We start from the raw sequence: 24447 nt of genomic DNA, 5'->3' as shown, positions 1-24447 counted from the left end.
ATATTAATGGTTATTTCATTAATCATTTTTAATTAATAGTCAAGTGAATATGTGTTATGAAAATTTGATGTTATTCTTATTTATTAGATTTTTTGAGTTATTGATTCATTTCATTGTGCATTAATATTTATATAATTTACAAAAATATTTTGTTTTGAATGATTTGAAATTTGATTCTCTAAAATCTTAAATATTCTTATATTAGGCTATACTAGTTGAATTTTTTATTACACTCTTTATGATCATCGTTATTAAAAAACATTGGCTAATTACAAATCACTCTGGGTAAGTTTTACATCCTTATATATGTAAAATATATAAAAAAAATTTGTTGTTGTTAGTTAATTCTCTAGCATTTTATTAATAATATAGTAGTGAATTATACAAATATGATAAAAGAATGTTTTATAATCAATCATATTTTAAGATTAATTTAGACAGGGGTGGTTCTATAACCAGGCGAGCCCCGGCACGCGCCCGGGCTCAACCCCTACTTTGTTTTTATTTCCCCGAATTTAAAAGGCGATTTTTAAATGAAAGCAGGGTCAAAACTAGTAAAAATAAAAGTGTAAAAATTAAAACAGATGAATACTAATGGTCCAAACAGGCACAACCCAATTAATTATTTATAACTTAAAACAAAAATTATAAAAAGAAACTAATCATGAATGATCTAGTATTATAGACCTACTATAGACTGACTGTTAATATTTCCTCTCTCCCCTCTAACCTCTTCGTCACTTTCAACTATCTGAGCAGGCAATAACGTACTTCTCTTAATTTTTTTCTTATTATAATAATATATTACTATTATAATATACATTACCGCAATAAGCAATTGCAATATTGGTTGTTTAATTTCACATAGTTGATAGTTCAAGATAGCCTATCACTAACAACAAAAAGTTTCCTATCATCATATACCTTATACTGCTCGTACTACCTGTAGTATGTTTTTTTTTATTGCAGTGATTTATTTATGATTCAAAACCAATAACTAGGTCTAGAGGGAGAGAACGAAAGGATAATATTCCAATGCAAGAATTACCGAATCTATAGAATCGTTAGATTTAACATCTGTATTTTTCTATTATATTTTTTTGAAATGAAGTAAGATGAATTTTTTTTATTAAATCAATGGTTTTTTTTCTATGACTGTTTTATGACTATTACACGAATTTTGTTTTGCTCAAAATACTCCGGTGCCAAATATGGATGAAGAAAAAGCGCTTCAGGAACATTCAAGAAGAGAAGGGAGGATTGTCCCAAATCTTCACCATTACCGTGCATGGATTTTTTATTCTACTATTGACAAAATATGTGTGGAGATGGATCAACGGTTTTGTGAAGGAAGTAACGTTGTGCTGGATTGCTTCTCATGTCTTGACATTAAGAACTCTTTTTCCATGTGTGATGTTGATAAGCTTGACCGTCTTGCTTACATTTATCATGCAGGCTTTTCTGATGATGACCGTGGAACAATAACGGGGCAACTTGAGACTTATGTACATCAATTGAAAAGGCATGCTTCCTTTACTTCTTGTAAAGATGCTCAAAGTTTGGCTATGAAGATGGTTCAAACTGAGAAACATTTGGTATTTCCATTGGTCTACACGCTCATTAAGTTGGCTTTGATATTTCCGGCGTCGACAACATCTGTTGAAAGAGCTTTTTCAGCAATAAAGATTATCAAGTCTAATTTACGCAACAAAATCAACGATGTGTGGTTCAATGACTTGATGATATGTTACACCGAGCGGGAGATATTCAAGTCACTTAAAGTTGTTGATATTATTCAAACAATCACCACCGCAAAGAAGTCTCGGAGAGGCCATTTACCTCTTAATTTTATTTAGCACATTATTCGCAGGTTAGGTTACATCTCTCTTATGTAGCACACTTTATGACTATTTATATATTGTCAGATGTAACGTGCAGTTACATTTTTTGCCCAGGCTACATAAAATTCCTGGCCCTGCCAGAAGTTCTGTATTATAATAAAATAAATTCATTTCCCATTTCACTTGTGCTTCTATTCGTATAGTTAGGAACTGAAAATAGTAAATAATACTAACATGGTTTTTCTGTTTTTTATGGGGGAGTAAAAGTTAAAACTGAAGATATTTATAAGTACAAAATTATATTTAACCATAAATTTTACATTTTATTCAATAGATAGAGAGTATTTAAATTTTTCATTTCTTAATGCTTTAATTTTATTCTTATTATTTTCTTAAAATTTGATATATATATATATATATATATATATATATATATATATATATATATATATATATATATATATATATATATATATATATATATATATATATATATATATATATATATATATATATATATATATATATATATATATATATATATATTAAATTGACAAAATAGAGCAAGGTCTACTTTACGTTTTTTATCATCTATTTTAATTTGTTTTTAGTCTTTTTATTATGTTGATTTTTTTTAGGACAGTAATGTAACTTTTAGTATATATATATTAGTTTGTTTTCTCTCATACAAAACTCCTACACTATCATCTTATTTTTAAGTTCATTTCCCTTTTTAATTTTCTCTAATTTTCAATAACCAATCATTTATATTAAAAAAAAATCAAGATGAAAATATCCAGTTTTATTTATTTTAAAGAAAAAAATTTATTTTATTTGGAATCCTATAATAAACAATCGATGGGGGTGCCGACGAAGCGAGGGCGTGGACGTCCAAAATCCATGGTGTCTACGGCCACTAGCAACCACGTTTCGCCGGAGCCACAATTAGGGACGGCGAAAGAAAATCAGAAACATGTAACAGACGAGGCGGTACAAATGAGCAGAAAATAGATCGATGCAGATTCAAAAGGGGTGGATTCTCCAAAAGTTGCACAACAAAGCGGGAAACCAGAGGTAAGAAAATAATGGGTCGATGTTATCAGTGATAATCGGACCCCCACAAAAGGTAGGATGATGTCATACATGGCCCTAACTATTGTTAATGGACAAATTGAAATAGAAATTGAAGATGAAGATGTGGAATCTGAATTACGTTTTTGGGAAAATGCCCTAATTATGTATGTAATGGGGGATGATCTTAGTATGGGTATGGTGAAGAATTTCATGGAGCGCCATTGGAACACCATCCATCTACCTGAGTTATACTATCATGACGATGGTTACTTTATGATGAGATTCAAATCACATGAGGATATGGAGTCTATATTGGTTAAGGGCCCCTATTCAATTAGAGGTATGCCTATGGTCCTTATAGAATGGAAGCCGGATTTTAACATGAAACAGGACATGCTGAGAACGATGTCGATATGGATTAGGCTGCCCAAACTTCCTTTGCGTCTCTGGGGAGAACGCACATTGAACAAGATTGGAAGCGCCATTGGGGTGCCAATGGTTACTGATGAATGCATTACTCATAAGCTTCTGGTCACCTATGCAAGAATGCTAGTTGAGGTGGATATCACCAGAAAATTGGTAGATGAGATTACCCTTAAGGGCAAAGAAGGTAAGATACTGATGTAGTCTGTAGAGTATGAGTGGAAACCAAAATTTTGTGATAAATACCAAAAAGTGGGACACCAATATGGTCTGGGACCTAAGAAGAATGCGTGGAATTCAAAGCAGCCTAAAGAAGTAATAAAAACAGACACTCATGTTGCAGCTATTGTTAAAGATCAAACCCAAAGCTCTATACAAGTTATTACAGATGTTGCTGAAGTTACCACTCCTAAAAATAACATATTGAAGAATAGATCATCAATTGATGATGATGAGAAGTGGACTCTAGTAAAAAGTGAAGTAAAAGATAGAGGTAAAGCTCCTGCTTTTTCTGAATCATCTGTAGATTTACTATGTTCCAATGGATTTAAGGTATTGGAGGTTTTGAGTGGCCCCCAAGCTCTAGATAGGGGACCATGATAGCCTCATGGAACGTGAGTGGGCTCAACAAGGTTTCAAAGCTTAGGGAGATAAGCTCCCGTCTCCTAGAGCTTCAATCGAACATATTGATATTACTTGAAACACGAGTCAAAGTAAACAAGGTAGAGAAAATTAGAGAAAAACTCAGACTCAAAGGAAATTATGTTGACAATTATGCTGACCATACTAATGGAAGAATATGGCTGTATTAGGATACTAACAAAGTGGATGTTCGTTTCGTCAAAAGTACTAATCAACTTATTCATTGTGGTGTATATGATCTGGCAGGGGGTTTCAACTTTTGGCTGACAGCAATTTATGCCAGTAATGAACTTGACAGTAGAAAACGATTATGGAAGGATATATAGCACATTCACATGGTTCAGCAAGGGCCGTGGTGTTTGATGGGTGATTACAATAATGTGGCAAAAGCGCAAGACAGAGTAGGGGGAGATTGGTAACGGAAGCAGAATATGTTGATATGCAGGCCATGATGGAAGGAACGGGTTTAAGTGAAATGGACAACATTAGCGATTTTTTCACTTGGTTCAACAAAAGAAGTTCAGATCCAATCTACTCACGAATAGATAGAGTTTTAGCAAATGTGGCTTGGTTCCAAAACAATCCTAGTATGATGCTGAATATCCTACCTCCTTCAGTATCTGACCATGCTCTTCTCTACCTTGTGGTGGACCATGACCGAAAACCAAAAAGTGCCTTCAAGTTTAATAACTATATGGTGGAGATTAAGGGTTTTGAGGAAATTGTTATGAGAAGCTGGAACAAACCTGTAACTGGCAGCCCTATGTCTATCCTTTGGCGTAAACTGAAAAGACTGAGGTTTGATCTCAAAACCCCGCATAAGCCAATAAATGATATTCGACAGAATATTGTTAAACCCAGGCAGGAGCTACTAAGTGCTCAAGATAGCCTCGGGAATCATAGATTCGATAGCCATGAATTGGAGAAGATAAAAAAGCTCACGGATGATGTTATCCATTGGATTATTGTGGAAGAGAAGTCCGTGATGCAGAAAGCTAAGCTTGATTGGTTAAAAATGGGGGATGAAAATAGTGCGTTCTTTCATGCTTATGTGAAGTCGAGGCATAATAAAAAGAGTATGAAAATGTTGCAGCAAAATGATGGAACCATACTCTCCGTTCAATCTGATATCGAACGTGAAGTTCTATAGTTCTATAGCAATTTAATGGAGCCATAGAGTAACAGGCTGAACCATATTAATATCAAAGTTATGAGGAAAGGTAAACAAGTTACTAATCAGCAGAGAGAATTCCCGATGAGTAGGGTGACTGAAGATGAAATTGAGCGAGCTCTCAGTGGAATTGGTGACCTCAAATCTCCCGGCATTGACGACTATGGCGCAAAATTCTTCAAATCATGTTGGCACATTATCAAAAAAGATGTACTAGCAGCAATTATGGAGTTTTTCGACAAGGGTAATATCTACAAGCCTTTCAACAATACAATGGTCACTTTAATCCCCAAACATGATGGAGCAAGTGGAGTCAAGGATTATAGACCTATCTCCGGATGCACCACTTTTTATAAAATCATATCGAGAATATTAACTGCAAGGTTGGGGAAGGTACTTCAATATGTTGTTAGTTTAAACCAAGCAGCATTTATACTGGGCCAAAATATCCATCATCACATTATGCTTGCATATGAACTTGTCAAATGCTATAGTAGGAAAGGGGGACACCAAGATGTATGCTGCAATTAGATCTACAGAAGGCCTACGACATGGTGGATTGAAGGGCACTTGAAACTGTCATGCAGGAGATCGGTTTGCCTTGCACTTTTATAGATTGGGTCATGTTGACAGTATAAACTGTTTCTTACAAGTTCAACATTAATGGAAAGATGACAGAAGGTCTGTTGGCTCGTAGAGGCATACGACAAGGGGATCCGATATCCCCCTTGCTGTTCTTAATCATGATGGAATATCTCAACCAGCTACTGAATAAAATGCAACAAGATCCAAAATTTAACCATCACGCGCAATGTATGAAACTGAATTTAACTCATATTACTTTCGCAGACGATGTCCTTTTATTCTGCAGGGGCGACTCGAAATCCGGGGACATGTTGCTAGATGTGGTCCAACAATTTTCTGACAGTACTTGTTTAGTGATAAACCCCAGCAAATGCAAAAAAATTCTTAGAGGGGTGGGTGTAGACATAAAGGAGCATATGAAGCAAGTCACAGACTTTAAAGAAGGGCAATTCCCGGTGCGATATTTGGGAGTACCCCTTACGAGTAAAAGGCTCACAATCTCTCACTATATGTCGTTGATTGATAAAATTATTTCTCGAACGAGGCACTAGACAGCCCGTCTTCTAAGCTATGCTGGTCGTATCCAACTGGTGCAAAGCATAACCTTAGCCATATCTCAATATTGGATGATGTGTTTCCCGTTACCAAAATTTGTGCTAAAGAAAATCGAAGCTATCTGTCGTTCGTTTATATGGACTGGGTCTCATGAAGTTAAGAAAAAGAGTCCAGTTGAATGGGAAAATATTTGCAAACTGAAATGCCAAGGAGGTTTGGATATTATTAACTTTTCTCTTTGGAACGTGACTACCATGGTAAAATGTCTCTGGAATTTGTGTCGGAAAACAGATAATTTATGGGTAAAACGGATTCACATGTTCTACATAAAAGGTAGGGATATTTTGCAGCTGGAGAGCAAGTCAACTTGGTCTTGGATGTTCAAGAATGTCATGACACAAAGAGAGTTAATTGTTCAACACCACCAAGACTGGACAAAACTTCTGCAACAGGAAAAATTCTCGATGAAGAATGTATACAGGCTCCTAATTAAGGGGGATGCTCGTGTTCCTTAGAGATTTTTGATGCATCATAATTATGCGAGACCTCGAGCAAAACTAAATCTTTGGCTGGTTTGTCACGGTAGGCTCCCTACAAAGGACAGGTTGTATCGTTTTGGTATGATTCAAGAAACTGTTTGTAATCTTTGCAAGGAAGAGGTTGAATCCATTACTCACCTATTCTTCGAGTGCAAGTTGACAAGCACCATTTGGGAACAAGTTCTACAATGGCTAAAAATGACCCATAGCATTAAACACTGGAACGAAGAACTTGCATGGGTTATATATCAAACACGAAAAAAAGGTTGGCGGGCAAGTATTCTAAAACTTGCATTCACTGAAACAGTTTACGGGATATGGCGCTATAGAAATGGGGTTGTGTTTAATCATACTGTAAATAATAAAATAGTTGATGATATTATTGATAACATAGTTTACAGGGGGTGGTATACAAATAAGCTTAAAAAGCATATAGCCGGTTTGTTACTATAGGATCTTTCTGTCTTCGTCCTATTGGTGGGTTGGATCCTAGCGATCCCCTTATTGTGTTTTGACTGGCTATTTTGAGTTAATAAAATCTCTATTTGATTAAAAAAAATGTAGGTCTTGTGATTATTTTTATGAACTAAAAGAAATGTACTTGAAAGAATGTTTAATAATTCATAAGGAAAATCCAAAACAAAAGGATAAAAATTGTTAAAAGAATCTTATATTTATGGAAGAAAATAATGTATTGGTAATGTCTTCGACCAAAATATTCAATGTATTAGTTTTTTGTTTGGAAATGTTTATAGATGTTTGACTATTTGAATAAAAAATAAATAAAACCTTTGACTATATTTTTTATTTTTGAGTAAAGAATTTCATATTATTCTTAGAGAAACAAATTGAAGGATTATATATAATCCTGGTTTCATTCATTCCCTACAATTCTTTCATTTCTATCTTATTTTTTTATTAAAAGTCTTCCCTTTCATTTTCTAATGGTGTCATGTTGCATGGTCAATACTCAAACAAATGTTTCACTTCTCCAACTACCCACTCTTCCAGATGAACTTGTTGGTGAAATCTTTTGTAGACTTCTGATGAAACTTCTTCTTCAACTTCGATGTCTTAGTAAAGCTATCAATTCATTGATCTCTGAAACCAAATTCACAAAAAAAACATCTTCGGATGTCAAGCAAGCACCACCACATCATCTTAACCCCGAGAGATGAGTCTCATGTAATATCTTACCCACTACAATCCATTTTCAATTATGTCACCATTAACGCATGTTAGAACATGAAATGTTCTAATCAATATTTCTAGTTTTGATAATAACATTATATATGAATTTGGTATAAGACAATGTGGTACTCTAATTATTCCCGTTTTCCATTTCAGGAAAAGTCTAAAAGAATATGCATTAAATCATTGTTCAGAAGCTCTGACCCAGAAGATCTGGATGGCTTTATCAGATCATGGTCTGGAAGACATCAGAAGATGGTCTCGAGAAAATTAGAACATGATCTGGAAGGCATCAGAAGATGGCAATCAGAAGCAAGGCTCTAAAAATCTGATGGTATCACGCTGCAAAGAACTTCCAAAGTCTGATGACTAAAGTTGCATCTGCACCAACGCTGAAGACTCTGATATTTAAATGTCATTCCAATAGTATGAGTCCAGAAGCAAGTACAAGAAGAAAAAGCTACAACGTCAAATCTGACTAACAAAAGGAACGTTAGAAGCTACAAAAGGCAAAGTCACCAAGAGCAGTTGAAACAAGGCTCGAGGTAGTTGACAAAAGAGTGAAACATTAAATGCAGCAGTGTACTATTCACGTAAAGCATTAAATGCTACTCACGGTCACTTTTCTCACTGCATATATAAGTGAAGCTCTAGATGCTGAAGAACTAGAGAATATACACTAAGAAACCTTACGCTGCCAAATTGATTCTCAACGTTATCACACAAACAGCAAAGAAATTCATCTTCAACCTCACAAATATTGTAATATCTTAGTGAGTGTTAGAACTTAATCTTGAGAGAAAATCACTTGGTGATTATAGCTTATTAAGAAGCGTGTTAAACTCTTGTAATATTGTTTACTAATTTGTAAATGGAATACCTAGAGTGATCAAGTTGTGATCTGTATACTCTAGAAGACTTAGAAGTTGTTTAAGTGGATAACCATTGTAATCAAGGCTGATTAGTGGATTAAATCCTCAGTTGAGGTAAATCACTCTCTAAGGGGTGGACTGAAGTAGTTTTATTAACAACGAACCAGGATAAAAATAACTGTGTGATTATTTTTTATCTACCATTTTTAGAAACAACCCATATTCAATCTCCCCTTTCTAAGTGTTTTTCACTCCTCCAATTGGCATCAGAGCGCCGGTTCTAGGTGTAAACGCTTAACAGTGTTAGACAAAATATTAAGGAGAAAAACACGAAAATGGTGGATCCAGTACCACCTCCTACTAATCAGAACAACCATGGTAACAATGGAAGTAACAGTTTCAATGGATACAATAGACCACCAGTCTTTGATGGTGAGAACTTTGAATATTGGAAAGATAGGCTTGAAAGTTACTTTCTATGTCAAGATGGTGATCTATGGGATTAAGTGTTGGATGGTTACACAAATCCGGTGACTGCTCGTGGAGTCAAGATTACTAGACAGGCTATGAGTGATGATCAAAAGAAAGAGTTCAAAAATCACCACAAAGCAAGGACTATATTGTTAAATGCCATTTCACATGCTGAGTATGAGAAGATCACAAACAGAGAAACTGCTCATGATATGGTTTTGGATATGATACAATAATTGAAAAGTATAAGGTGGTTGTTATTTTTATCAATGCTAGTGGTAATAAAGCTAAAATAAAAGTGCATGATTTGGGTACTAATTCTTGGAGAATGGTTTAAGATGATGTCCCTGTTCCAATGGATGGAACGCTAACTTTTGTGAATGACACACTTCATTGGTTTGAAGATATTGATTATAATATTATTTCTTTTAATTTTGTAAATGACTCATATCAAAAGTTTACTCACCCTGATTATGGTTTAGAAAATGAGGCTAGTGTGAATTTGGGTGTATTAAGGGATTGTTTGTGTATCTTAGCTCGAAGACATGATTTTTGTGATGTTTGACAAATGAAGCATTATGGAAATGAAGAATCATGGTCTAAATTGTGTCGATTTCATTTTCCTTCATTTGTTTCCTTAACGAAGGCAGTATGGATTTCGACCGACGATCAAGTGGTGTTGGTATATGTGGCTTTGTTTAGAATGAATGTGGCTATTTTCGATATCAATAATAGTACTTTTAAGATTCCTAAGATCGAGAACATCAATAGTTTGATTGAACCCAAAATCTTTATAGAGAGTTTGATTTCACCTTATGTCTAGCGTCAGAGGACATAGATCCACTTTTTATTGATTCGAACATGAGAAATAATTTCAGTTTTAATGTTAATTTTCATTTTAATCTTTGTTATCTATTTTATTTAATATTCGTCCCACTTATTGTTGACTTGTCGACAAAATGGCAGATCATTGGATACTACTTCATTTTGTTACTTCACGGGATATGAAGTTGAAATCTCACAATTGTAAAATGATTATTAATGTTATCATAATTAAAAATTATATTTTCCTTTCTAATTTTTCATAAACAAAAAATATTAATGGTTATTTCATTAATCATTTTTAATTAATAGTCAAGTGAATATGTATTAAGAAAATTTGATGTGATTCTTATTTATTAGATTTTTTGAGTTATTGGTTTATTTCATTGTACATTTATTTTTATATAACTTACAAAAATATTTTGTTTTGAATGATTTGAAATTTGATTCTCTAAAATCATAAATATTCTTATATTAGGCTATACTAGTTGAATTTTTTATTACACTCTTTATGATCATCGTTATTAAAAAATAATGGAAACTACAAATCACTCTGGGTAAGTTTTACATCCTTATATATGTAAAATCAATAAAAATTGGCTATCGTTAGTCAATTCTCTAGCATTTTATTTATATTATAGAAGTGAATTATATAAATTTAATAAAAGAATGTTTTATATTCAATCATATTTCAAGATTAATTGAGACAGGGGCAGTTGTATAGCCCGGAGAGGCAGGGCACCCAACCGGGCCTAACGCCTACTTTGTTTGTATTTCCCCTAATTTAATTGCCGATTTTTAAACGAAAGCAGGGGAAAAACTAGTAAAAATAAAAGTGTAAAAATTAAAACAGATGAATACTAATGGTCCAAACAGGCACAACCCTATCAATTATTTATAACTTTAAACAAAAATTAAAAAATTAAACTAATCATGATTGACCTATTATTATAGACCTACTATAGATTGACTGTTCATATTTCCTCTTTCCCCTCTAATCTCTTCGTCACTTTCAACTAGCTGAGCATGTAATAACGTACTTCTCTTAATTATTTTCTTATTATAATAATATATTATTATTATTATTATTATATTATACAGTACCGCAATAAGCAATTGCAATGTAGGTTGTTTAATTTCACATATAGTTGATAGTTCAAGATAGCCTATCACTAACAACAAAAAGTTTCCTATCATCATATGCCTTATACTGCTTGTACTACCTGTAGTCTGTTTTTTTATTGCAGTGATTTATTTATGATTCAAAACCAATAACTAGGTCTAGAGGGAGAGAAAGAAAGGATAATATTCCAATGCAAGAATTACCAAATCTATAGAATCGTTAGATTTAACATCTGTATTTTTCTATTTTTTTTCTGAAATGAAGTAAGATGAATTTTTTTAATAATTCAATGGTTTTTTTCTATGACTATTTTATGACTATTCCAAGAATTTTGTGTTGCTCAAAATACTCCGGTGCCAAATATGGATGAAGAAATAACGCTTCGGGATCATTCAAGAAGAGAAGGGAGGACTGTCACTAATCTTCACCATTACTGTGCAGAGATTTTGTATGTTGCGATTGACAAAATATGCGTGGAGATGGATCACCGGGTTTGTGAAGGAAGTAACGTTGCGCTAGATTGCTTCTCATGTCTTGACCCCAAGAACTCTTTTTCCAAGTTTGATGTTGATAAGCTTGACCGTCTTGCTTGTATTTATCATGCAAACTTTTCTGATGATGACCGTGGAACAATAAGGGAGCAACTTGAGACTTATGTACATCAAGTGAAAAGGAATGCGTCCTTTACTTCTTGTGAAGATGTTCAAAGTTTAGCTATGAGGATGGTTCAAACTGAGAAACATTTGGTATTTCCTTTGATCTACAAGCTCAATAAGTTGGCTTTGATATTGCCGGTTTCGACAACATCCGTTGAAAGAGCTTTTTCAGCAATAAAGATTATCAAGTCTAACCTGCGCAACAAAATCGACGATGTGTGGTTCAACGACTTGATGATATGTTACACCGAGATGGAGATATTCAGGTCACTTAAAGATGTTGATATTATTCGATCATTCACAACCGCAAAGAAGTCTTGGAGAGGGCATTTACCTCTTAATTTTATTTAGCACACTATTCGCAGGTTAGGTTTTATCTCTCTTATGTAGCACACTTTATGACTATTTATATATTGTCACATGTAACGTGCACTTAACTTTTTTGTCCAGACTACATAAAATTTCTGGCTCCGCCAGAAGTTCTGTATTATAGTAAAATAAATTTATTTCCCATTTCACTTGTGTATCTATATGTATAGTTATGAACTGAAAATAGTAAATAACACTAACATGGCTTTTCTGTTTTTTATAGGGAATAAAAGATAAAACTGAAGATATTTATAGAGACAAAAATATATGTATAGTTACAAAAATATATTTTCTGTTTTTTATTCTAATTATTTTCTTACAATTTGATATATATATATATATATATATATATATATATTGAAAAAATACAACAAGGTCTACTTTTATACTAGTTTATTAATTCTTTTATATATTAATGTTATTTTTTTTATATAATAATATTATTGTTATACAAATTAATTTGATTTTTTGACCTTTAAATTTTTTAATTATTTTAATTTTTTTTAGTCTTTTTATTATGTTGATTTTTTTAGGACAGTAATATAATTTTTAGTATATATATATTAGTTTGTTTTCTCTCATACAAAACACCTACACTATCATCTTATTTTTAAGTTCATTTCCCTTTTTTATTTTCTCTATTTTTCAATAATCAATCATTTATATTAAAGAAATCAAGATGAACATATCCAGTTTTATTTATTTTAAAGAAACAAATTTCTTTTATTTGGAATCCTATATTAATGTAGGTCTTGTGATTATTTTTATTAACTAAAAGGAATGTACTTGAAAGAATGTTTAATAATTCATAAGGAAAATCCAAAACAAAAGGATAAAAATTGTTAAAAGAATCTTATATTTATGGAAGAAAATAATGTATTGGTAATGTCTTTGACCAAAATATTCAATGTATTAGTTTTTTGTTTGGAAATGTTTATAGATGTTTGACTATTTGAATAAAAATTAAATGAAACCTTTGACTATATTTTTTATTTTTGAGTAAAGAATTTCATATTATTCTTAGAGAAACAAATTGAAGGATTATATATTATCCTGCTTTCATTCATTCCCCACAATTCTTTCATTTCTATCTTCTTTTTTTTATTAAAAGTCTTCCATTTCATTTTATAATGGCGTCATGTTGCATGGTGAATACTCAAACAAATGTTTCACTTTCCAACTACCCACTCTTCCAGATGAACTTGTTGGTGAAATCTTTTGTAGACTTCCGATGAAACTTCTTCTTCAACTTCAATGTCTCAGTAAATCTATCAATTCATTGATCTCTGATCCCAAATTCACAAAAAAACATCTTCGTATGTCAAGCAAGCACCACCACATCATCTTAACCACTACAATCCATTTTCAATTCTTTCACCATTAACGCCAACCTACACAATTTCCCTATCAACGAAAAACACTTTTATATCGTTGGATCTTGTGACGGAATCCTTTGTTTGGTTGTCAATCTATTCTCTATTATACTGTGGAACCCTTCCATTCAAAAATTCAAAATGTTGTCTTCTTTAAAAAGCCCATATCAAAGTGGTATTAGTGCTAATGTTGCATATGGTTTTGGATACGATACAATAATTGAAAAGTATAAGGTGGTTGTTATTTTTATCAAGGCTAGTGGTAATAAAGCTAAAATAAAAGTGCATGATTTGGGAACTAATTCTTGGAGAATGGTTCAAGACGATGTCCTTGTTCATGGAACGCTAACTTTTGTTAAAGACACACTTCATTGGTTTGAAGACATTGATTATAATATTGTTTTTTTTAATTTTGTGAATGACTCATATCAAAAGTTTACTCACCCTAATTATGGTTTAGAAATTGAGGCTAGTGTGAATTTGAGTGTGTTAAGGGATTTTTTGTGTATCTTAGCTCGAAGACATGATTTTTGTGATGTTTGGCAAATGAAGCATTACGGAAATGAAGAATCATGGTCTAAATTGTGTCGAGTTCATTTTCCTTCACTTGTTTCCTTAACGAAGGCAATATGGATTTCGACCGACGATCAAGTGATGTTGGTATATGTGGCTTTGCTTAGAATGAATGTGGCTATTTTTCGATATCAATAATAGTACTTTTAAGATTCCTAAGATCTAGAACATCAATAGTATGATGGACCCCAAAATCTTTGTAGAGAGTTTGATATCACCTTGTGTCTAGCGTGAGAGGACATAGATCCACTTTTTATTGATTCGAACATGAGAAATAATTTCAATTTTAATGTTAATTTTCATTTTCATATTTGTTATCTATTTTATTTAATATTTTCCCCACTTATTGTTGACTTGTCGACAAAATGGCAAATCATTGGATATTACTTCATTTTGTTACTTCACGGGATATGAAGTTGAAATCTTACAATTGTAAAATGATCATTATTGTTATCATAATTAAAAATTATATTTTGCTTTCTAATTTTTCATAACCAAAAAATATTAATGGTTATTTCATTAATCATTTTTAATTAATAGTCAAGTGAACATGTATTATGAAAATTTGATGTTATTCTTATTTATTAGATTTTTTGAATTATTGGTTTATTTCATTGTGCTTTAATTTTTATATAATTTACAAAAATATTTTGTTTTGAATGATTTGAAATTTGATTCTCTAAAATTATAAATATTCTTATATTAGGTTATACTAGTTGAATTTTTTATTACACTCTTTATGATCATCGTTATTAAAAAACAATGGCCAACTACAAATCAATCAGGGTAAGTTTTACATCCTTATATATGTAAAATCAATAAAAAAATTGGTTATCGTTAGTTAATTCTCTAGCGTTTTACTAACAATATAGTAGTGAATTATATAAATATGATAAAAGAATGTTTTATATTCAATCATATTTCAAGATTAATTGAGACTGGGGCGGATCTATAGCTCGGCAATCCCGATCACACGCCCGGGCTCAACACTTACTTTATTTGTATTCCCCTAATTTAATAGCCGATTTTTAAACGAAAGCAGGGGCAAAATTAGTAAAAATAAAAGTGTAAAAATTAAAACAGATGATTACTAATGGTCCAAACAGGCACAACCCAATTACTTTTTATAACTTAAATCATAAATTAAAAAAATAAACAAATCATGAATGATCCAGTATTATAGACCTATTATAGACTGACTGTTCATATTTCCTCTCTACCCTCTAACCTCTTCGTCACTTTCAACTAGCTGAGCAGGTAGTAACGTACTTCTCTCAATTTTTTTCTTATTATAATAATATATTTATATTATACAGTACCGCAATTAGCAATTGCAATGTAGGTTGTTTAATTTCACATAGTTGATAGTTCAAGATAGCCTATCACTAACAACAAAAAGTTTCCTATCATCATATGCCTTATGCTGCTCATACTACCTGTAGTCTGTTTTTTTATTGTAGTGATTTATTTATGATTCAAAACCAATTACTAGGTCTAGAGGGAGAGAAAGAAAGGATAATATTCCAATGCAAGAATTACCAAATCTATAGAGTCGTTAGATTTCACATCTGTATTTTTCTATTTTATTTTTTTGAAAGGAAGTAAGATAATTTTTTTTATTAATTCAATGGTTTTTTTCTATGACTATTTTATGACTATTCCAAGAATTTTGTTTTGCTCAAAATATTCCGGTGCCAAATATGGATGAAGAAATAGCGGTTCGGGATCGTTCAAGAAGAGAAGAGAGGACTGTCACTAATCTTCACCATTACTGTGCAGAGATTTTTTATGTTGCTATTGACAAAATATGTGTGGAGATGGATCACCGGTTTTGTAAAGGAAGTAACATTGTGTTTGATTGCTTCTCATGTCTTGACCCCAAGAACTCTTTTTCCAAGTTTGATGTTGATAAGCTTGTTCTTCTTGCTAATATTTATCATGCAGACTTTTCTAATGATGATCGTGGAACAATAAGTAAGAAACTTGAGACTTATGTACATCAAGTGAAAAGGCATGCTTCCTTTACTTCTTGTGAAGATGTTCAAAGTTTGGCTATGAAGATGGTTCAAACTGAGAAACATTTGGTATTTCCATTGGTCTACAAGCTTATTGAGTTGGCTTTGATATTACCGGTGTCGACAACATCCATTGAAAGAGTTTTTTCAGCAATGAAGATTATCAAGTCTAATTTGTGCAACCAAATCAACGATGTGTGGTTCAATGACTTGATGATATGTTACACCGAGCGGGAGATGTTCAAGTCACTTAAAGATGTTGATATTATTCGAACATTCACCACCGCAAAGAAGTCTCGGAGAGGGCATTTACCTCTTAATTTTATTTAGCACACTATTCGCATGTTAGATTTCATCTCTCTTATGCAGCACACTTTATGATTATTTATATATTGTCACATGTAACGTGCAGTGGAATTTTTTGCCCAGACTACATAAAATTCCTGGCTCCACCACTAAATTGAGAGGACTTACTTCTGAAAAATATGTCATAAGTTTGAAATTAAAGAAATTTGTTTTAAATGTTACTTTTGTTGTTATGATTCTAACAAAATACTCCATAATGAGAATAAATTGTTGTAATGTATTAAGTATTGACCATGTCATCAATTGCAAGAAAACGACATTGGTAGAGTATCATTTTTAAATTTTTATAAAGTGATTTTAAAATGAAATGGTAAATACAACTATCACCTTTCCATTATAGTATTCTCTATTTGAAATGGTATGATGAAAAATTATTTTTCATTCAAATTTTTAAAACAGAATAAAAAAACTAAAATTGTTTTAGAGATATTGTAATAAAAGATATATCAAAGTTTCGTATATTTTTTTATTTAATTAAAAAATTCTTGCAAGAAAAATATAAATAGGATTTCATTCGATCACTTCTATTTATTTAAAGTATTATCGATATTTTCAATGTCAATGTGGTGTTAAGTGTTTGTGTCTATGTGTCAAACTCCATTTTTGTCTGATCATCACTAAGTCATTTATCTTGTTTGAGTTAGTCCAGTTCATTTGAGTCAGTCTAATATTATATGACAAATAGCATTATTTTATTTCATCTGATCATTACAATGTATTTAGTCTGAGTCCTTGGTCAACCTCATTGACCCAAAAGTCAAAGGGGGCCATTTTGACTTTTGTCCTTTTATTCATTTGTTTCTTTTTTTTTTAATTTCATTGAATTTTAGGTCTAGTATTAGTATTAATATTAGTATTATTGATATTACTATTAATATTAGTATTATTAGTATTGTTGTTGTCAGTTTTATAGTTATTATTAATATTAGTATTATTAGTATCATCATTCTCATTCTTTTAACTTTATTATGTTTAGCCAATTAAGTTTAATTTCCCTTTTTATTCATTATTGAATTTGGTCCATTTTTTAATTATTGTTATTCCATTTATTGAGTTGGTTTATGTTTATTATTATTATTATTGTTTTAATTATTATTTATTTATTGAGTCAATAAGTCAAAGTCCAAGGATAAAAGTACATTAGAAACCTTAATGTTGCGCTACAGTGGATCCAAATAAGATCAAAGATACAAAATTGCAGAGAATCAAATTGGAGCAAATATAATATTTTCATTAAAGCTTTAATGATACGAAAATTACACAAAAGACAGTGAATCAAACCATACAGATTTGACCTAATGTTACAATATAGAAGAAGATACATGAAAACCTTAAAGGGATAACCACGATTCACAAAGATCAGAAAACCTAAAAGTTGGTGTTCTTCATGTTGAAAAACCACAACGATCTAAACCCTAAGCTTCATCCTTACCGTCAAAGATTTGCTTCATACACTAATGCATCGCATAAAAAAATAATAAGAAAAGAAAACTAGAAGAAGGAAGGGGAGGACAAAAATCAAAAAACAAAAGAGAAGAGCTTAAAAGAAAGAACTTTCACATGTTTTTTCATAGGGGACAACCTCTTCCTCGTAGGTTGGTTCTCCTTTAAGACCTTACTTATAGCTTCCATGTGTGATTTTGTGAACTGTTTGATGGTCTGTTTTGGTTTTCTTTTATTTGTTGTAGGGCTGTGGGCAGTATGGGGATTACATTAATGTGGTTTACAATTGGTTGTGGATTTGTTAAGGTATGAACAGAGACAGGTTTAGGCCGTTGTTTTTTTCTGACTTAGATTCTTTTTTCTTTCTTAGTTTTTTTTTGCCTGGGTTTCAATGCCATTATGGCCTCGCCAAATTCCTTTTCCCACACACTATTTTACCAGCCCAATTATTGTTCACACCATGATTCCTTAATCCAAACTCTTTTGCAAATAATTGGATGGGGTGGATGTACATCCACACTTTTCATGAGTAACTGATTGATTGGCACAAGCTATATATTCGGTCATTCAATCTAAAACACCTTAAAATCAACTTAACAAATCAAGTTGATATTCTTTCTGCCTCCATGCATCAAAGCGATTTTCACTAACTAAAAACAACAAACATATACTTATTTCTTACCAAACCATGGTGATATGAATTTTCCATTGCACCTGGAAATACGTAGACATACCCATAATGTGCACACAGATAAAAAAACTAACCTTTTCATCCCTTAATGTAAATATCCGATAAATAAAATAAAAGCAAGCATTAAGAAAAAAACAAACATGTAGGCACACATTCAAACCTAGTTAACTAACTGATTCCTATTGAGTATAGCGGATGTGTAGGATACTTAATACTCCCCCTCGCTTAACCAACCCACAAAATAGTTTTTGGTTGCGATGACAATCTCATCCTCCTCTTTTAAGGTTTTATCATTATTTTCCCTTTTCATAGAAATAAATAAAAGTTGGTGGTGACTCTATGTATATTTCAAATGTTTAAAAGCTTGGATATTAGTGGTTGACACCATAAACGTGAATCGAACATTAGGGTTTAACCCTTGGGTGCCATCTAACTCATATTTTGATATGCAAGAATTTATATGCATATTTTTTCGATATAACTCTCTAGATTTTGTTTTATTTATCATGTAACCTTAAATTTTGTCTAATGCTTATATTTATGTCATCGTGTTTTATAGAATAACTATTTTTTTAAATTATTATTTATTGTAATTTATGACTTATATATAAGGAATACAACTTCGTCATTATTGTCTTGTATTGTGGCTTAGGAATGTTGATGCTTTTCTATTTTATTACTTCATTTATCTGTTTTTTTTTATATAAGCCACCAACTTATTTGATTTATGAGTTATAATTTTTCTATTTAACCTAGATCAGTTCATTGCAGTACAACTTTGTTGATTTTTGAACTTATGAGATATTTAATGAATATGGTAGATGTGATTTATGTTGGATCATTAGAACATATCTAGCAATTGTGAATTGGAAATATATTTGATTCTATTTGTGATACTCTTTATATTTGCAATCATGATTAATGAATTGCACATATTTTATTTTGTTTAATTTGTTTTGTTTCTAACACGAAGCCATATAAATAGTCATAACCCAGTGACTAAATATTCCAGCCTTCAAGAAACCCTTGATTTCTTCCTTCTCTTAGAGTATCCATATCCAAAGAACCCATTTGAGCTCTTTAAATGGACCCTAATAAATATTTTATATTATTTTACATTTCCCAATTATTTAAACAATTCTTTAATAATTTTTTAAGAGGAGGATTATATTGACTCCAAGAGTAAGTTATAATTACTTACTCCATATCTTGACCATTAATTCTTTTCAATCTAATAGTTAAAAATAATAAGTTATTAAATGTGGAAAGTGAAAACTATTCCTTATTATTTTTAACCATTAAATTGAAAAAAATTAATGGTCAAGATATGGAGTAAGTTATTATTTATAACTTACTCTTGGAGTCAATATAACCCTCCTCGTTTTTTAAATATCACACAATCTATCCAAAAGTTTATAATGGATCCCAATAAACACTAAACTATACCTATCAAAAAGTTTATAATGGATCCCACACTAAACTATTCCTAAATTTAATTTTTTATTAATATTTTTTACCCCAATTTAAGTGTAGGAGCATTGTTGTGCAGAAAGATGCTTGCAAACTAAAGCATGCTACACAAAGCAGATTATCCATAGTTTTCTGACACGATTACTTAAAAATATGTAAAAGAACGGTAAAAATTTACCAATATTCATGCTATTAGGAGTTTTCACTCATCATTTACCTGAATATTGGAGAAAAAAGTGCATAAGAGAGGTATATAGGTTACATAGTTGGAAATAAAAGCAATCTCAAAAGTGAAATCAAACTTGAATTACTTGGTTTGAGGCTGCCCCTTTAGCCTTTTGATGCACAACGGCAATAACATCACTAGATCCGATCCGGTTCTTATCATAATCTCCAGTTGGTGTGTATTTTCTTATCTGGCTAGTGCCCTCCTTTTGTAAACAGGTTGGAGAACCCTTAGTTCTCCGGTTAATATTATCTTGTTTACTCAAAAAAACATCACTAGATCCGTCCTTGGTTATTTTCTTACGGCCGGCTACTAGAGAAATGCATGGCAATAAATTAAAACAATAAGTTCGTCAAAGAATAATAAGACCAAATTTTTTTAAGAACAAATGTTTTATATCGACAAGAAGATTCCCATTGAAGCTGTATATATCATGCATAGTCGAAACCACTCGTTGAGCCGATTTTAAACATTGGTTTTTGATAACCTATAATTCTGACTTATAAACGAACCATCGAGGAAATGGAGGTCGAAACTCCAGAGCCATGTTAGAACTTGGCAAAAGGGGGGAATTTATGGGGATAGAATTTGAAAGCAAACTCATACCTATCTTTATCTGTGACATATGAAGGAAATTTTAGATCATGGAGTTTTTTTCCGTAAATTTCTCTTTCAAAGTAAGAGAAGCTTCGTAGATGGTGCAACTAAGAAAAGTAGGATTATACATTACTTCAAAGTATTGTTTGATAGATTGGATTTCTTTTTTGTGTTGATCTATACCTTTTTTGAATTGTGTCTGCATAAAAGAGAAGGCGTCTGTTAGATACTGAGACAAGGTTGCAACTAGGTTGAATTCTTTAGCATGGTATGCTTTCCACCAAGTGTCGAATTCTTTCATATAGTAAAAACTTGGTCGAAAAGAGAAATGAGCCAGGCTTAGAGGGTTGAAAGTATGGCACTCTAAGCAATTAGTACATTTAGTTTCTGAAAAAGAAGATGACCAAAGGAAAAGATCATTTTTCGATCGAAAAAGCACATAGGCAGAATTTGTCAAAGCCCAAATTGGCGAGACACCAAATTAGGTTGGTAGTATAATATTTTCATGCTGTCTTTAGAAATCCAAAGTCTAGTTATGATGAGTTTTGGAATGAGGAAAGCTTCCAAAATCTCCCTGGATTCAGCTTCTTGATCAGGGTTAGATGGAGGAAGTTCTTTGGTAAACCACCCAGGTCCATGGATTTGTTTTGCAAAGGGAGACATAGCCGGTGAAAACTTGTAGCGTTTCACAAACATTAAGAAGTACTTTGTAAAAGCTTCTCGCAGCGTAAGAGTTGAATCATTTGGAGTCATCAAAGATAGGTGAATGCCTTCGATGTTTTTGTTTTTGATAGTGTCGTCCTTATCATCAGGTTTGTCGACAACCAAAATATGCTCAAATATGGAATTTATCCAAAGTTAAAGCAACCATAAAGCTCCAACAAGTGGGTTGTTGGCGTTGGGTTTCAATGTGTCAAAACTCAATACACCTTCTCTTAGTGATTCATAGAAAGAATTTAGAATTGATTAGTTCAAGCAGCTATCTCGACCCTCATGCAGTTGATTAGCTAAACCAATGAATCTCTTGGCTAATTTCAAAGATCTACATTAGAAGACACATCTTGATAATTACAATGCCAAGAAAGCAATATGCTTAGTGTCAGATACTTTTGCAGTTGTTTTGTCGTGATAATGTTCCATATATATCCCAAATCAGGCATGATCTTTGTTAAAATCAATTATATCCTCATCATTGTCCATGGGGTCAAAATTTTGCTTGTTGGGTGAAGGCCAATTATTGCCGCTATATCAAAAAGGGTAGGTAGAATATTAAACAAGGGAATTGGAAAGTATTAGTCGAACCCTCCTAGAAGTAGAGGGAAGCGACCAACATTTTTTGGCAATAAGGAGCGTCAACCCTCGACAACTGAATTAGGTCAAAGATTCCTTTATCTTTCCAGGTTTGGTCATCTTCCTTTTAGATTTTTTCTAACCAAGAGACATAATCTACATTAACTAAAGGAGCAGAACAAAAAAATTTAGTGGTGCAAAAAAAATAAGCTATGTCTATAGGTTTCTTTTCACTGACCTTAGGTTTAGTATGGTGGTATGCATGAAATAATTCATTAATTATATTAGTATCTCTAGAAGTGTCAAGGATTAGACCCATAAAAGCATGGAAATTATTAACAATGGTAAAAAAAAGTACCTTAGATATGAAAATATGAAGCTTTTCTTCCTTCAATGGTGGCTCGGGAACGTATTCTTGATTTCCAGCCACATCAAGAGAACTAAGCCTAGTGAAGAGAGGCAAAGTCTCCTTATATTTCTTATGGTTCTTGGTTTATAAAGATGAAGCCATTGTTGGAGTTCATGAGGTTGAAGTTGAAAAGTTTTAGGAAGAATATTTGAGCTTGCAAGTCGTGAAAACGAGGAAGAAGAAGAAATGAAGTAAAAAGAGTATTTATAATGGTGAAGGAAAAAACTCTTTAAGTTTTTTGATTTAGACAAATGGAGCCAATTTTAGGGTATGTGGCAAACATCTGCTGATTGGAATCATACAATTTGGCTTTGGGGACCACGTTTTCCCGGGAAGTGGAAGCTAGTACTAGGGTAGTGGAGGTTCCACGTCTCCAAAATGAAAGTCGATGGGAATGCTATGATGACAATGACATCAACCTATTATGTCAAACAACGTCATAGAAAAGATAAAAAATGTCTCCATCTTCCTTTAGTCAAAAGAGACATTTTGGGGGGCAATTTGTTAGCTGGGATTTTTTACTTCCTCAAAACTCAACATATCAAGAGAGAGTATGAAGACAACTCTTAGGGAAGATTTGATGACCATGCAAGTGTGTTTTGACATACCTGTGAATAATTTTTGACATAAAGACATTGGCAAGAAGGCGTCGAAATATGGCTCTAGAACGAAGTTTTGGACTTAGTATTTTTCAAGCAGCAAGTACAAACATTTCAACCACAGCAGTTGAGACAGAGAACGTGTCACTTAATGGAGAAAAGCATGTCTTTAGCAGTTATTTTGATTTCAGTATAAAAAGTAGTTCTAATGATACAATTAGGGGTGTCAAATTTACTATCAAACTCACAAAAACTCAGATTACCAAGCGAAGAGAGAAAGGAGTTCCTAGAGTGCAATGCATGTCTGATCACCAATTTACATTTATGCAAAGCTCTACTTTTGAATTTACATTTCGTTTACGGTCCTCTTCCATTTTCATACTCTTTACTTTTCCAGTCAAGTTTCGCTTTAATTTTGTTTTACACTCTTAACATGATTTCACATCGTTTATACTTTCATCATCTGCACATTATTTGGAAAATTTTACGCACATTATTCAAAGACTATGTAGTAGGTCTTGCAAGTAACCTTTAATTAGAGACTAACGATGTTTACTAAATTTCAGGGGAAACACCCAGATCTAGGAGCAAGTTACCTAACTCTTGCTCTGATACAAGTGATTAAATGCAACTATAAAATTAATTTAAAGTCCATAATTTTAAAGGCATAAAGTAAAAAACACAGAAGAATAATTATAGTTCTCCTTATCAACCACAAATACATCTAGTCATACTACTTCTTCGAGAATTTTACACCAAGTTTTAGATTCTTGTACAAGCCTCATACAAAGACTTGTTCACAACTTTTTAATACAAGCACAAATACCAAACTCGACGGTGGACTTTGGTCTCCTTGACTTAAAGAACCTTTTTCACAATCAACAAACACTATGATTTTAACGCCCCAAATTTTTTGATTAATTATTTAATTGAATTTCTAATTGTTCAATTTAATTTATTTTGGCGGTAAACTGTATTATATGATTTATTTGGTATTTATTGATATTTAATTTGAAATTATTAGATTATTATTTAATCAAATAATAGAAAATAAGGAATTA

At 32.1% G+C, this 24447-nt stretch overlaps 3 protein-coding genes across 3 annotated transcripts; all 3 read left to right on the top strand.

The window, feature by feature from the left end:
- Positions 1-1211: 1211 nt before the first annotated feature.
- LOC131629288 (uncharacterized) lies at positions 1212-1895 on the top strand. Its single transcript, XM_058900081.1, has 2 exons — positions 1212-1726; positions 1871-1895. Exons 1-2 carry the CDS (start codon positions 1212-1214, stop codon positions 1893-1895), a joined length of 540 nt encoding a protein of 179 aa, XP_058756064.1.
- A 9776-nt stretch (positions 1896-11671) lies between these two features.
- On the top strand, positions 11672-12316 carry LOC131629287 (uncharacterized). Its single transcript, XM_058900080.1, has one exon. It carries the CDS (start codon positions 11672-11674, stop codon positions 12314-12316), a length of 645 nt encoding a protein of 214 aa, XP_058756063.1.
- Positions 12317-13848: 1532 nt separating this feature from the next.
- On the top strand, positions 13849-14418 carry LOC131629286 (F-box/kelch-repeat protein At3g23880-like). The gene has a single exon (XM_058900079.1). The coding sequence runs from the start codon at positions 13849-13851 to the stop codon at positions 14416-14418; it is 570 nt and encodes a 189-aa protein (XP_058756062.1).
- The last annotated feature ends 10029 nt before the right edge of the window (positions 14419-24447 follow it).

The sequence above is a fragment of the Vicia villosa genome, unplaced genomic scaffold, assembly GCF_029867415.1.
Source record: "Vicia villosa cultivar HV-30 ecotype Madison, WI unplaced genomic scaffold, Vvil1.0 ctg.000547F_1_1, whole genome shotgun sequence".
Lineage (NCBI taxonomy): Eukaryota > Viridiplantae > Streptophyta > Magnoliopsida > Fabales > Fabaceae > Vicia > Vicia villosa.
The sequence above is the reverse complement of the archived record's forward strand: the minus strand, read 5'-3'. Positions and strand labels throughout refer to the sequence as shown.